This window comes from Spermophilus citellus (genome assembly GCF_964194105.1).
Source record: "Spermophilus citellus genome assembly, chromosome: 17".
NCBI lineage: Eukaryota > Metazoa > Chordata > Mammalia > Rodentia > Sciuridae > Spermophilus > Spermophilus citellus.
Genome location: NC_138199.1, coordinates 78,153,293 through 78,168,002, shown reverse-complemented (window position 1 = coordinate 78,168,002; position 14,710 = coordinate 78,153,293). Strand labels below are relative to the sequence as shown.

The 14,710-nt window shown below is 52.7% G+C and overlaps 1 protein-coding gene across 2 annotated transcripts; it reads left to right on the top strand.

Moving 5' to 3' along the window:
- The first annotated feature begins 3,905 nt into the window (after positions 1–3,905).
- On the top strand, positions 3,906–6,194 carry CD7 (CD7 molecule). Of its 2 annotated transcripts, none has more exons than XM_081270777.1 (4): positions 3,906–4,076; positions 4,910–5,239; positions 5,374–5,501; positions 5,752–6,194. In XM_081270777.1, exons 1-4 carry the CDS (start codon positions 4,022–4,024, stop codon positions 5,860–5,862), a joined length of 624 nt encoding a protein of 207 aa, XP_081126903.1. In that variant the 5' UTR covers positions 3,906–4,021; the 3' UTR covers positions 5,863–6,194. The 2 variants fall into 2 exon arrangements, with proteins under 2 accessions (XP_081126903.1, XP_081126902.1); XM_081270776.1 differs by having other exon boundaries at positions 4,883–5,239.
- Positions 6,195–14,710: the final 8,516 nt, after the last annotated feature.

Below are 14,710 nucleotides of genomic sequence, written 5' to 3'. Positions count from 1 at the left end.
TGGAGGAGTTCCTTCTGGTCACAGTGTCAGGGGTTGAGTCTGCGGTCAGCCAAGTGGCGATCCCCCACCCACTGTCTTGCCAGGGTGACAGTGAGGCTGAAGGCTGGCCCAGCCACGATGGTCGGTGGGAAACCAAGACCAGGAGACCCTTGTTTATGTAATTGGGACTTTGCATTTTCATGCTGATGTTCCTGACAGGAGGCATGAGCATGTTCAATGCCAAACAAATTAAATTTCCGATGGCTAGAACAGAACAGGTCGTTCATGCCTTGGAGGCTGTTCTACTACCCCTCAGCATATCAAGGACCAAGTAGAAGGCTGTGCTTCTATCTCAGTACCTTGTGGACAAACCTGATAACGGACAACCATCCTTTGAAAGGTCATGAGAATTTTAGGCACCACATTGATGACATCAACTGGAACCCAAGCCCATATTTCCGGCCTCTTAGAAAACCTAATCAGTATGCTTATTTCACAAAGTTCACCACATGCAGTTTCATTTTTGATTAAGGAAAGTTATATTATACACTTAGGAAAGGTGAAACATATAAAGATATATTCTTCTCTTTTTATAAACTCTTTCTTACTTTACATAGGGATATATGATGAGCATAGTTAACATTGGTGGAAAGTGGATTGATGTTTAGAACTTACTTTCTATTGAGAAAGATTATAAAGATATGAGAACTAGTGCACCTTGACTGAGAAACAAAGAAACTCTTTGAGAAAGCAGCTCAACCAGTTTTATGAGAATAAATTTAGGAATTAATTAAAATAGCTTTATAAGACACCGTTTTAGAATAATGTCAGAAATATTATTTTATTTAGATTCTTAAGTTTAGAAATTCTTAACTTTTTAGTTGTATAGGTTTCTGATATGTTTTAAGAATGACTTATAGGGCTGGGGATGTGGCTCAAGTGGTAGTGTGCTCGCCTGGCATGCGTGCGGCCCGGGTTCGATCCTCAGCACCACATGCCAACAAAGATGTTGTGTCCGCCGAGAACTAAAAATAAATATTAAAAAAAAATTCTCTCTCTCTCTCTCTCTCCTCTCTCACTCTCTCTTAAAAAAAAAGAATGATTTATAAACTTTAGGATGTTTTAAATATAAGATTTAAGGGGACTTTTTTAGATGGGGATTTTAGATTAGAAATAAAGTAAAAGTGTACTTTAGGTTAATGATGGGTTAGGAGACAGAGTCTGGTTACGTAGTTTGGCATTACTTAATAAGAAAATAACATATCTTGGGAAAAATAGTAAATCTTGGGAAAATCCAAAAAATGTAAATTAGTGTCGTATTTTATTAATGATTCTGTACTTTTAATAATTACATAACTGAAGGTCATATCCTGGAAAAATGTAAATTAATGTGACATTTTTTGTACCCCCAATCATGGTTAAGGAGATGTCATGTCTTGGCAAAGTTTTAAATTGTATAATCAATGACGTATTCTGAATCCATAAGGATGAGAAAAATTGTAATAAAAGAGGACCCAGAGAAAGCTGCATGAGCGCTCTCTCTGGAGATTGCTCCAACGGAACGACTCCTGTCTCATCTTTTCGCCTCCCAGGACCCCGCGAGGGCAGGACCCCGGCAGAACACCATGGTGGAAGGATGTGACCAGGGAAGCTGCTCAGCTCATGGCAGCCAGGAAGCGGAGAAAGGAGGGGGGCAAGAAGTACTACAGAAAAGATGCACCCCTCAGGCACACCAGGGACCCACCTCCTCCAGCTATGCCCCACCCACCCACAGTTGCCTCCCAGTTAGTCCATTCAAACTGGGATGGACTGATTAGGTCACAGCTCTCATGATCTAATCATTTCTCCTCTGAATATTTCTGTATTTATGTAGGAGGTTTGAGGAGACACCTCACATCCAAACCACAACATTCCATCTTTGGCCTCAAAAGCTTATGTCCATCTCACAGTGCAAAAATGCATTTAGTCCTTCTCCAAGAGTCCCATAGTCCCAGCACAGCTTTGCCCAAAAGTCCAAGTCCAAAATCTCATCGGAGACTCAAGGTAAATTCTTGGCTTTGAGCACTTATCAAAAGCAAGTTACGTATATGCAATATGGAGTGGCACAGCGTACACATTCCCATTCCAAATCACAGTTATAAGGGTGCAGAAAGAAGAGATGAGACCAAAACAAGACTGAACCCATCTGGGCAGACTCCTTGTACAGCATCTAGGACACGTGGCTGCAGGACGTGCTCTGCAGGAGTGGGGCTGCCCACCTCTTTGGCCTTAGTGGTTGTGGCCCTCATGGCCCCTCTTAGCCTGGCTCTCTCCACAGCCAGCAGGTTCTGTGGCAGATAGTCCACATTACTAGCATCGCTTAATTCCTCGGGTTTCCATTCCAGCTTCGGCTCCACCTTCACAGTTTCATGCATCGCCCACTTGGGCAGCCCGTGGAGATTCTGACCCTGCTACACTTTGCCTGGCCTCCCAGGTCTTCCTTTGAGTGCTCTGCGACCCCTGAACTCCAGCATCCTGCGTTCCTGCAGAACCAGTACCACGTGGGAGATGCCGGGGTCTATCAGTGCTTGGGTAGTGAGCATAGTGAAACGAATCCTGGGAAAACGATTTTCTGGGCACCCCTGTGCAAGTAGAAGGTCCCATTTTCTCTTGAAGTAGCTTTCACTCTCACATCCCTGACCCTGCAGTGGGTAGGCTCTTGCAAATTCCTCAGATGCCCTCAAGCCATCTTTCCCAGCGTCTGTGTACAAAGTACTCAGCACCTCTTCAGCGGCTGTGATGGAACAATCGCACCTTCTTTGGCCCCAGTTTTACATGCCCTTTTTTGGCCCAACAGAAAGTTTTTGAAATCCTCCTTCCAGCACCTGAAGAAAATGAAAATGAATAAAATCTTCCTTCTCTGCTTTTTGATCCTGATTTCTCACAGTAAATATGACTAAAAGCTGACAGCAATTTCCGTGCCACTGAGTGAAGACTGTGCTGCCTTGACATCTCCTCCACCAGGTCAATCAGCACATCATTTTAAAATATGGTCTTCTGAGCTCCCACAGGGTCCCCCATTAAGCTCCACTTAGGACTTTCTAAGGTTCTCCAGCCTGCATCTCCAACCTTTCCCAAGCTCCTCCTGCCGAACAGCTCCAGAGGCTTTCTGAACCACACGTGCCGGTTGGTCACACCAGCGGCCCACTTCTCAGTACTAGTTTCTGTGTTGGTCAGTTTTTCATGGCTGTGACCAAAGTACCCACAGAGAGCCACTTAGGGCCCACGGTTTCAGAGGGTTAGTCCTTGACTGGCCAAGTGTTGCTCTGGGCCCAGGAGAGGCAGAACATCATGGCAGAAAGGTGTGACAGAGGGAATCTGCTCAGCTCATGAAGCAGAGGGGGGAAGGGGCGAAAAGGTACTGCAGGAAGATGCACCCTTCCAGCCATACTCCTCCAGGCCTGGCCTCCACTCCCACCTGGCACAGTTCCAGCTGGATGGACTGAGGAAGCCACTGCACCTCTGAAGATCCGCACAGAGTGAGCACAGGTACCTTCAGGGGGCATCTCCCATCCAAACCACAGCAGTAGTTTGGGTGTTTTCCTCCAACATATGGACAGAAACCATAATTTCTTATATATATTTGTAGATGGACACAATATCTTTATTTATTTCTACGTAGTGCTGAGGATCGATCCCAGTGCCTCATGCATGCAGCTCCCAACTCCCAGCCCCTCCTGGGGGCCCCTATCTTTCCCAGCCCCAGAGCCTGGCCCTTCTCTTACCCCGCCAGGTGTCCCCGGGGCAGAAGTTCTGGGAGGCGGCCACCAGGCTGGCCAGGAGCTGTGGGAGGAGTGAGGGGAGGCTCCGCCCTTCTGTGGCAGCTCCTGCCTCCTCCCAGGAACCACCCCTGAGCGCCCCAGCCGGTCACCACTGCTGAGCCGAGGTGCCTCCTGCGCCAGGTTCCCCAGAGCTGTGCTTGAGACGCCTCGGGCGGGGCCTCCCCAGCAGCGAGGAGGCCTGGGCAAGGCGCAGTGCTGATTGGCCAGGGGGCTTAGGCAGCATGGCTCTGCTGCTCCTGCTGGCTAGCGCCCTGTCTGGGACCCTGGCTGCCCGAGGTAAGTGCCTTCCCGCCCCTCCTTTCCCGCCCCTCCCTGGCCCCGCCAGGACAACTGAGGGCCCATGTCAGGAACAGGGTCGTAGCCAGGGCTGAGGTCTGGGCAGCAGGATGGTAGGATTTTCTGTGTTCCCTGAGGTCATGCCAGGGACTTCCTTCTCTGCAATCAGCAGTGCAGCCTTTGTCATCAGGAGGACTTTGTCCCTGGTGTCCTTCTAAAGAAGACCGTGGGGGAGCCTTGCAGTCAGGTGCACACGTGTGGATGTGGGAGCCAGGTTGGCGGGCACCACCTGGTGCAAACACGCAGCACAGCTCCGGGTTTTCTGGGCAGCCAGGTCTAGGGTACGGTGAATGGTTTGTGTCTGCACGGGGAAGCTGGGCGCCACTGGACCTGGGCCGGTCAGACAGGCTGGTCTCTGAAGGTCCCATGGACAAGCCGGAATGTGCCCCCTCCACAGAGCCACGGGCTCTGGTGCTGCGGGCGGTGGGGGAAACCGAGGCAGCCAGCCTTGAAGAGAAGGTTCAGGAGAGAGAGGGCAGTGGCCTCCAGCTGTGTCGGTGGGACTCAGGAGAAACGTGGAGCCAGGGCGGGCGGCGGGGCCGTGTAGCTGCAGGAAGGAAGCCCTGCGGCAGCCTCCCCCAGTGCCAGGTGTGGAGAGGCTGCGGGCAGCCTGGCCCCATGGGCCCCACAGCCCCTGGTGCTGGCCCCAGAGCTGCCCCAGACCCCATGGCGCTGTGGTGCTGAGGGCCTCCAGGCCTCCCTGCCATTGTCCCTGCAAAGAGGCTGTCCTCTGCCCCTCTGCCCAGCCCGTGGTGACAGCAGGCTCCTGGTAGAGGTGCAGCAGTCTCCCCGCTACACGACCGTCCCAGAGGGGGGCTCGGTCAGCATCACCTGCTCCACCAATGGGACCCTGAAAGGGCTCTACCTGAAGCAAAGCTGGCCCCAGGCCACATACGTGGTCTACTATGAGGACGAGGAGAGCAGGACCTCCACGGTGGACCAGCAGTTCCAGGGCCGCGTCAGCTTCTCGGGGCCTCAGAACAACCTGACCATCACCATGCACCACCTGCAGAAGGCCGACTCGGGCACCTACACCTGCGAGGCCGTCCAGGACTTCCTGGATAGCAACGTCCTAGGCCCCGGCACCCTGGTGGCGGTGACAGGTGGGGAACGTGCCAGCTCCTTCCCTCCGCGCTCTCTGGAGCCTGGTTCCCCAGGCAGCCTGGGGATCGCCCTCCCTCTGCCAGCTCCACAGCCCCTCTCCCCCTGAAGCCAAGGGCCTCTTTGTTCTTCCCAGACACACTGTCCCTGCACAGATGCCAGGACCCTTCACTGATGTCCCGCGCCCTCCCCACTGCCCTGGCGGTGGGCTTCTTCCTCATGGGGCTGGGCCTGGGGGTGCTGTGCACGCTGAGAAGGACGCAGGTCAGTGTGAGCTCCGGGTCTGGCCTGTGAGCTGGCCCCTCCCATGTGGGCAGAGAGGGTGGGCAGGATCCCCTGGCCTTGTCTGCAGTGTGGGGCCTCCCCAGGCAGACTCCCCCGCACCTGGGTGACTGAGCCCGGGCTGTTAGAAAGCTGCCCCTGGGTGTGAGCATGGGAGGGGACCCTGGAACGGGGCTCCCTGGGGCTGACAGCAGGCCAGCCCCCACCTGGGTAACAGTGGGCCACCTTTTAGATTAAGGGAATGTGCACCTCGAGGAAGAAGAGCCCGTCCAGCGTGGTGTATGAGGACATGTGCTACAGCCGCCGCCACAATACCCTGTCCACCCTCAACCAGTACCAGTGAGCCCACCGGGCCCTCGGTGCCCCTCTGCCCGCTGTCCTTCCGGCCCTGCCTCCGCAGAACTTGCAGAGGCCCTGCTGACCTGCTGGCCCAGGTCCACACACAGGGACCAGGTTCCTGGGCACTTCCCAGCGGATGGGGCACCTGGTCCAGGAAGCCTCCCTGCCCACCTCCCAGGCCCTCAGGGGGCTCCGATGGTGCTGCCACCAGGGACACACTGCGGCCATCCTCCCCTGCCTTTCCCTGCCGCAGCCTAGGAGGGCTTGCTCGGTCGGATGGACTCAGGTGTGTGGCAGGTCCAGAGCTCCTGCAGCCTGGCGAAGCGGGCAGGGGAGGTCCACCCACCCAGCCTCAGGAATAAAGTGTCGGTTTTCTCCCTTCCCGACTGCTGTCTATTTGCTCAGAGCTGAGGAAGGGAAGGGGCTGGCTGCCGCGAACCCCCGGGCCTCAGCGAGAGTGTCTGTGTGTGAGTCCTCAGGGAGAGAAGGGATGGAGCCTGCTGCCCAGATGCCCCGAGAAGCCGTGGCTCAGTGGGCAGGGCAGAGCTGCTCGCAGGGCCTCAGCCGCATGCAGCCTCCCTGCTCAGGAGGTCAGCATTCCTGGCCCCCGGCCAGCGGCTCCCAGGGCGGCACTCGCAGACAGGAGCCCTCATTTCCCATTGGTGGGTAGGGAAACTGGCACGTGGGAGCGCCAGGTCCCCAGCCAGCCCACATCACTGCCTCTGGGACAGGAGCAAAGCCTGCCCACACGTGCCCACTCGCCCACCTGCCCCAACCACACCTCACAGGCTTTCCCTTGCCCACCACAGAGTAAGAGGGGCACAGAGAAAGGCAGCTGGCCCCGGCTGGCCCTGTTCTGTGCACCCGTCAAACAGGGCAACCACAGGGGCCCCACCCACAGGATCCACCTCCCTCATGAGCTGCCCAGGACAGCACCCCCGCCCCGCCCATGGCTGGCCCTGCTCCCTGAGCCACCCCGAGGCCCTCCAGGGGACAGCCCACGAGGGGCTGAGCGTGGAGACACCCAGCAGAGTCTCGGGAGCACAAGTCACTAGGCCTCTCAGCATCCCATCTGCCACACAGAGCCCCTGGACACAGGCAGGGGCCCCGGATGTAATGTGGTTGGATGACAGGGCTGCCGAGGACTGTGGACACCAGCCGGTCCACCCTCTCTCACTATTGACACGTGAGCTCTGGACCCCCTTTGCGTGGATGGCTGCCCCAGAGTTGCATCTGTCTGGCTCTGTCCAGCTGCGGCCCAGGACTAAAGCCCAGGTCAGCATCACCAACCTCACCTCTGATGCCAGGCCCAGCTTCTGACCTGGAACAGACCTCTGTCCCCAAGACCTCCCGAGCTGAGGCTCCGCTCCCTTTCACCCTGGCCTGGGGGCTGGCTGGCTCCCAAAGCTGCCTCGGCCACGCCCCCGAGAGCCCCACTTCCCTCCCCGACCCGACAACCCCACTGCAGGCCTCTGTGGGGTGGTGGGGTCACTAGCCCGCCTGGCCCCCCTCAGGGGTGGTCACCATGGGAAACGGCGGCTGACCCACTGTGGCCTTGCCCGTCTACAGCCCATCTGTGACCCGAGGACAGTGGGTGCTGTGTGCTGGTCACTTAAAACCCCTCTATAAGGCCCACCAAGCATGGACGGCGGGCAGAACTCAAGCACAGGGCCAGGCTCAGGAGGCCCATCCATCAACAGGCACCCAAGACACACAGCACCCCAGCACCTGAACGGCCACTAGTCGCACTGCAGCTAGCCTCGAAGCGCCAAGGACGCGAGATGACCTTACCCACAGGGTTTGCAGATTTAAACGATACTGTGGTGTGATGTGCAGTTTACCTAAAAATCTCACTTCCAGAAAGTATCACCAGGAAAATCGTCCTTGGCCACAGAGACCAAGTTGTAGCGTCCTGCATTGCCTCGTGGCTTCCACCACAAAAACTGACCACTCAGGAGGCCAAGGAAGGCGCACCACAACGAGTTCAAGGCCAGCCTGGGCAACCCAGCGAGACCCCTGGAAAGGGCTGGGCGTAGTTCAGTGGTGGAGCACCCTTGGGCTCAATCCCTAGCACCACAAAAATTTTAAAAGACTAACAACTGAGAAAGGACCTACTGTCCACTCAGGATACCTGCTGCACAGATCATGGCCCACAGCGGGCAGCAGGAGGGCTCCATGGGAGAAACCACCTCAGCTTCACCTTGAGACCTTCACAAGACACCACTCAGCCATGAAGGTTGGTCGCAGGACACAGTGGCCCCATGTTTAGGAGAACAAAATGCACATGGGTGTATTGAGTTTTTATCTACCGCTTACAGATTTTCACATCTGTACAAAAAAATATGGAATGATAAGCATGGGAATCAACCATGATTAGGGTTAGGGCTTGGGTTAGGGTTAGGGTTAGGGTTAGGGTTAGGGTTAGGGTTAGGGCTTGGGTGGCTGTGGAGGGCCTGGTCTCTCCCAGGGGTTAGGGTTAGGGTTAGGGTTAGGGTTAGGGTTAGGGTTAGGGCTTGGGTGGCTGTGGAGGGCCTGGTCTCTCCCAGGGGTTAGGGTTAGGGTTAGGATTAGGGTTAGGGTTAGGGCTTGGGTGGCTGTGGAGGGCCTGTTCTCTCCCAGGGGTTAGGGTTAGGATTAGGGTTAGGGCTTGGGGTAGCCGTGGAGGGCCTGGTCTCTCCCAGGGGGTGCTCACCAGTCTCCCAGTCTCTGGAATGGAACCCAGGGCCTTAGGCGTGCCAGGCAAGCGCTCTTCCACTGAGCTTCACCCCAGCCACCCTCGTTCTCGTGGAGAGGCCGCTGAGGCCCCCCAGTTCTTGGGGGAGTACATGAGGCCATGGGCTGCCCGCATGGCCAGCAGCACCCTCACAGAGAGTCCTGTGAGTTCTGCACTGTCCACCAGCAGCTGGTGCTCACTGGACCTGGCATCTGGAGGCCACCAACCCAGCTGCAGATCTGGGCATGTCACTCTAGTACCTACTTTTGGTCCCCATGGCACTGGGCCCAACACCATCAGCTGGCTCTGAAGAGCAGCCAACAAGATGGGCAGAGTCTTGTGGGCCAGGCCTTTGCTACCCAGGGCCTCACCCCTGTCCTGCTCCAGGGGCACCTACCCATCCCTGGACCAGACGCCAGGCTCGTGGCCCAACAGCTAGCGTCCTGAGGGGTTTCTACTCCGGGAGAAGGGCAGAGCCCAGCGGCGCCGTGGACATGCCAAGGACGGGGGCTGGCAGACAATTGCCAGGGAACCACGTGGACCCTCCATCACTGACACGGAATGATAGGGAGGCCACTACTGGGGAGGGACAGTCCCAGGGGGCTCCTCCCAGAGGGGGAGACAGAGAAGGGAAGCTGAGGTCACGGGAGCACGTGTCCAACATGAGGGTGAGCGAGTGAGGGCAGGGCAGGGCCCCCAGAACAGGGCGCCGAGGATGCGCCCACAGGTGGCCACTCAGGCAGGGAGGGCAAGTGAACTCAGAGGGCACCTCCCAGAACTCAGGAGACATGGGATAGCCCTCAAACACGGAAGGTGGAGAACCATGTTCCGAGCCTGCCATACCCGAGCCACAGACTGTGGGAGGCCAACCTTATGGGTGACTGAGTCACACTCCCCAGCTGGGTGCTGAGGCGCTCAGTCACAGAAATGTGGCAGAGCTTTCCCCATCCTTCTTGGGTTCGAGGGTCGGTGTCCAGTGCATGGGTGTGTCTTGCTACAGCCCCATGGTGAAGCTACGCTCACCTGTTCCTTTGTAATCTAACCCCTTGCCCTGTTTAGGGGAGAATCTTCCTTGGAAGTGCCTTGTGTGTGTCCCCTCCTCTTACTGTGCCCTGGGGTGTGGCCTACCCAGGCGTCAGTCAACCTGCTGGCAGTGGACATCATGAAGATAGACTCAGCCCCCTGAAACCTGACCCCTGGCCTCATTTGACTAGCTTCTCCTCAATAAAAGGGGTCAGCACATGCTCTCTCTCTCTCTCTCTTCCTGCGGACCCTTAAGGTCAGAGGAGCCGTCACAGCGACCCCAAAGAAAAAGGTATTTGTGTCTCTTGTGGGGTCATTTTGTGCAGCCCAGTCAGCCCAGTTTAACTAGAGTGACCCCTGAGCCTTTTAGTTGCGAGAACAGAAACCCAGCAATTGGCGCCCAACATGGGGCGGAAGGTCTGCGTCTGCCGCCGGGACAAAGGTGACAAATGCTGGCTCCTAAGGGGACTCCAATTTAAATATTAAAGAAAGTTAGTAAAGTGGAAAGTTCTCTCCAGAAGTTAAGCATGCTTAGGATTGCAGAGTGTTGTGGGCAGAATTGTAGAAAGTAAGTGAATGAGACAAAAGGAAAATCTGTGATGTTAAAATTTTTAATTTGGGGGTATAATTGTAGAGACTCTAAATAAATATAGTTATTAAGATGATTGATGGGCTATGTTGTTGAGTTGAGTCCTCTCCATGGAAAGCACGTTTTTGTGGATTTTTTAAAATTGTTTTTATAAATCTTTATAAAAGATTTTTGGGGGGCTAGGATTGTTGCTCAGCGGTAGAGTGCTTGCCTAGCATGGGCAGAACCTGAGTTCGATCCTCAGCATCACATAAAAAAAAAAGCTTTAAAAAAAAAGAGATTTTTTGGCCTTTATGTTCTAGAAGTTTGTGCTAGGAGAGTGAGAAAAAGGGAGAGAAAATGTGATGTTTACCTGGAGAGAAATAAGTTTCAATTTTCTATTGTTTTTGTCAATACTACATGATTGTCCTATGAATCAGAATGGCTGTAACTCAGCCGCTGGGGACAAGAGACTTTAGCTGCTGCTGCTTGCTGCTCGCTATGGGGTCCTATCCCCTATGGCCAGCAGTGCTTTTAACCCTTGAATTACTTGACCTAAATGCCATGGCAATACCCGAGCCACAGACCACGCAGGTGACAGTCCTCACCTCAGGCCTCTGAGGTGGAACACACACCATCAGCCAAGGTCACTGTCAGTCAAGGTCACCGTCGGAGGCCATAGTCAAGGAAGAAGAGGCCCAAGCACCGAGCAGACAGTCACAGAGAAAGAAGAAGACTAAAGAAACGCCCAATCTGCGTAAGGACCTAGAACTCTGCCCACACACGCAGAGAGCAGATGGAGATGGGGGCGAGGACATGCTGAGACCCCTCCCCACGGGAAGAAGACGAGACGAAGACGGGGCTGGGAATCCCTGGACAGCCGGCGGGGAGTGAGGCCAGGAAGCTGCAGTGAGGACCAAACGTGGACTGGCCTCGGTTAAACCAGCAGAGAAGGGAGAAACGCAAACGCAGACCTCGGGGAGTGGCAGCGTGGCTAGAGTGACAGTGCGGTGCCCAACGTGGCGAGCCGCGTCCCGAGAGCAGCCATTGTCCGTGATCACAGCCAAACTGCCCCGTGCCCTCGCAGCCAGGAGGACGAGGCCAGGGGAGGTGCCGGAGAGAGGGAGGAGGCCAGCAGCTGAGCAGAGACCTGGACCAGCACCTTCAGGTCTAGATCTCGTGACCAGAACCCATGGAATTCCACTCGGCCCGAGGGTACGCCGTCAGCATGCGGGAGACCCTTCTGAAGGGCATGGGCCGTTATCAGGTCCTGAGCTAAGAGTGAGGAACGCAGCAGGGTCTAGGCCCCAGGGCTGCCACCTGTCCTGCAGACTCCCACGGGAGGGCAGAGCTCGCTTGCTGTAAGTGGACCCAGGAAGGGGCTCTTCATACCACAGAGGGCCGTGGATGCACAGCTGAGACTGACTCCTCTTATGTGGGGAAAGGCAAATAATCACAAAAAAGGAAAGTGGGCAGTGGACAGCTCACGATGAACAGCCCTGGGCACCTCAGGCTGGGCCACGGAGGGCTGTGAGCAGTCCTGGGGGTTCTGGAGGGCTTCGCCTGGGACCCAGCTGCGCTGCCCCAGGAAGGACGAGCTCCTCCCTCTACCACACGGCCTGCGCAGTGGTTTCATTAATGAGGTTCTAGGCATAAAGTTAGTTAGAAGAGATCGAAATAAAACACACAGACAGTACCTTATTTATATTGCTAGGTCCGAGACAGCTCACCTCTCTGGTTCCCACCTCTAGCCGCCCAGCAGGGCAGCGAGGATTACTCTGGGCTGGCAGGAGAGAGAGAGTGAACACGCTGGGGAGTAGCCTTTTATTGGGGAACAAGAGATTCAGGGGAGAATTCCATCCAATGAAGGTTGAGGGGGGGCTGCACTCCAAGGTCAGGGTCAGTGATTGGGTCCCCGGGGTCAGTGGTCAGGCACACCCCCACACGGATGGGCTCTCTCATCAGGAAAGGGTCTGGAAAGCTCCGACACAGCCAGAGCGCCTCAGGCCCTTAACGGGAGTCACCCAATCACGCGTCAGAATGGCTTCCCACATATCCCCCCTTTCTTTTCTTAACAATGAGGCCGCGGTTCACTCTCTGGAGTTCCTGGATTCTTGATTGGAAGACTCGCCATCCTATAGTTACAATACAAAGGAGAATTAACAGCAAAGAGAATAATCCAATAATGTACCAAGCGGAGTGTTTAAGAATATTTCCAGGGTTGAATCCGTTTAACTCCTTCAATATTTGGTTAGCCAAAGAAGAAGGATCTGAAAAATCAGCTCTATTATTTTGAATGTCTTGGATATGGTGATGAAGTTCCAGAATATCCAAGCTATTATTACTATTTTGCCAAATACCTAATAAATGGTTTTTAACCTTCTCCCAATCCCAGAGAGAAGCATTGTACTTGGCAGCTGTAACACATACATACTTATAATTAGCATGGCATTTAAGCCTTTCTTTAAATTTTAAGGCTGGAAGTTCATTACCTATGTTTATAACAGTCGCCTCTAAGGTGTTTAATTTAGTCTCAATCCTTTCATCAATATTTACTTGATTACGCAGAGCCTTGGAAGTATTTTGAGCTAAATTATTAAGAAATTTTGCATGCTGAATATTCTGAGACAATGTCAGAGACGCAGAGACAGTTGAGGCAATAAAAGAGACCAGTGCTAAAACACCAACAATTATGACTCCAATAGCACGTTTAGGTCTTGTTAGCTGGGCATGAATTTGCTGCAAGACTTGTAAACCAGCATCAGCATACCATGGCTCTGAAATATTAGCAGGTAATAAAACAAAAGAGGGCTGATGAAGTATCAGCACTCCTTTTCCTCCATTATACCTAGTAATACAATTGGTTAGGTTTCACTTATTACAAGTAACAAAATATCTATCATCTATCCATTTAACTTTTACATTTCCAATAATTAAAACATAAGGAGATTGGACACAGGCTCTTAAGCCATAGCAAGATCCCTCTTTACAGTTCTTACCAACAAATTTTGGTAAAGGTTTATCTGTAAAATGTAAATACTCTGAGGCAGCAATTAAACGCCAAATATCTCTTTGAACACCTCCTTCACTATAAGTCAAAATATTACTAACAAATCCTGCAGGTGTCATAGCAGAATTTCTTCGTAATTGTCTCTTATCAATTTTTGGAGACCAGTCTAAAATATACCCACTAGCTTTAGACACCTTATGTTGTACAGGAAAGGTATTTACACAATCCATCCATTTAGGAAAGGTGCCAATTTTAATTGTAGAACTATTTGGACAGTGGGGTATCTGCGGAGGTTTTGCAGAAATGACTGGCTTGTTATGGGAAAGTCCCATCTTAATTACTGATCTAGTATTAGGTTTTAAGTCCCCATAAATAGAATTATTTGTCAGTCTAGGCCTACCAATCGCTGTCTTTTCTTCGAATGATACTTTCAGACAGCCAGCATGTTTATCATGTGACCAACACAAAGGTAATTGGGCACTGTAGCCAGAATAATTAAATCTAGCCACATGATTGGGAGTAATATGAGTATCTGTAAATCCTCCCATCATGAATGAGTCATTAGTAAATACTGGAATAGATTCTCCAGTCCACACAGCTGGGTGTACCAGGGGTGGATCTGGGAAATATGTCCAATAAGTGTCTACTTGATTCCCTTTTACCTGACAGCCCAGTAGGGCAATTACTGTTGCTACCATCATCACTGGGGTCCTGCTCTTTCCCAGGCGTCGAAGTATTCGGGAAGCCTGGGTTGTTAGCTTCTTCACGTCTTTCCACGAAATCAGCTTTTCGGCTGGTTCAATCTGGTCTTTCTTCATCTTTTTCCGATATCTCCTCCTTCTGGGTAGTGGCTCCTCCGGGTCGATCCTCAGTCACTTGAGTCTGGGTTCTATCTCCTCCATGTCTGATAGCACGTTCAGGCACCCAGATAGGACGGAAAGCACCTTCTGGGAAGATACAAGCATGACCTCGGCCCCACATTATTACCGGGTCTGGGCCCTTCCACTGACCAGTCTGTAAATCTTTCCACAGAACTCTGCCTAAGGGGCCTGTTACTGAGGGAGACATTTGTCTTTCAGCAGCAGTGTGACCTTCTGCATCACAGTTTAAAAAATTTAAAACAAACAAGGCATGATTAAGGCTATTTTGGGGAGTCACAATCCTATTCTCCCCTTTTAATTTTTGTAATTGAAGCTTAATAGATAAATGAGCTTGTTCCACAATGGCTTGACCTTGGGGGTTATAAGGAATTCCTGTTTTATGATTAATTTTAAACTCTTGGCAAAATTGTTGAAAAGAAGAGCTTACGTAAGCTGGAGCATTATCTGTTTTAATCTGCATAGGGCACCCTAAAACGGAAAAGGCTGCTAAGCAATGAGAAATTACATGTTGAGTATTTTCCTTAGTACGTGCTGTGGCAAAAATAAATCTAGAATAAGTGTCCACTATGACATGCACATAACATTGCTTACCAAATTGAGGAATATGAGTTACATCCATTTGCCATATCTGATTTGGTTTTAATCCACGGGGATTTA

Excerpts from the sequence above, each read along its gene's own strand:
- CD7 (XM_081270776.1), top strand. The coding sequence starts at position 4,022 with ATGGCTCTGCTGCTCCTGCTGGCTAGCGCCCTGTCTGGGACCCTGGCT. Across the intron at positions 4,077-4,882 it reads TGGGACCCTGGCTGCCCGAG|CCCGTGGTGACAGCAGGCTC; the intron begins GTAAGTGCCTTC and ends CCCTCTGCCCAG. Across the intron at positions 5,240-5,373 it reads CACCCTGGTGGCGGTGACAG|ACACACTGTCCCTGCACAGA; the intron begins GTGGGGAACGTG and ends TGTTCTTCCCAG.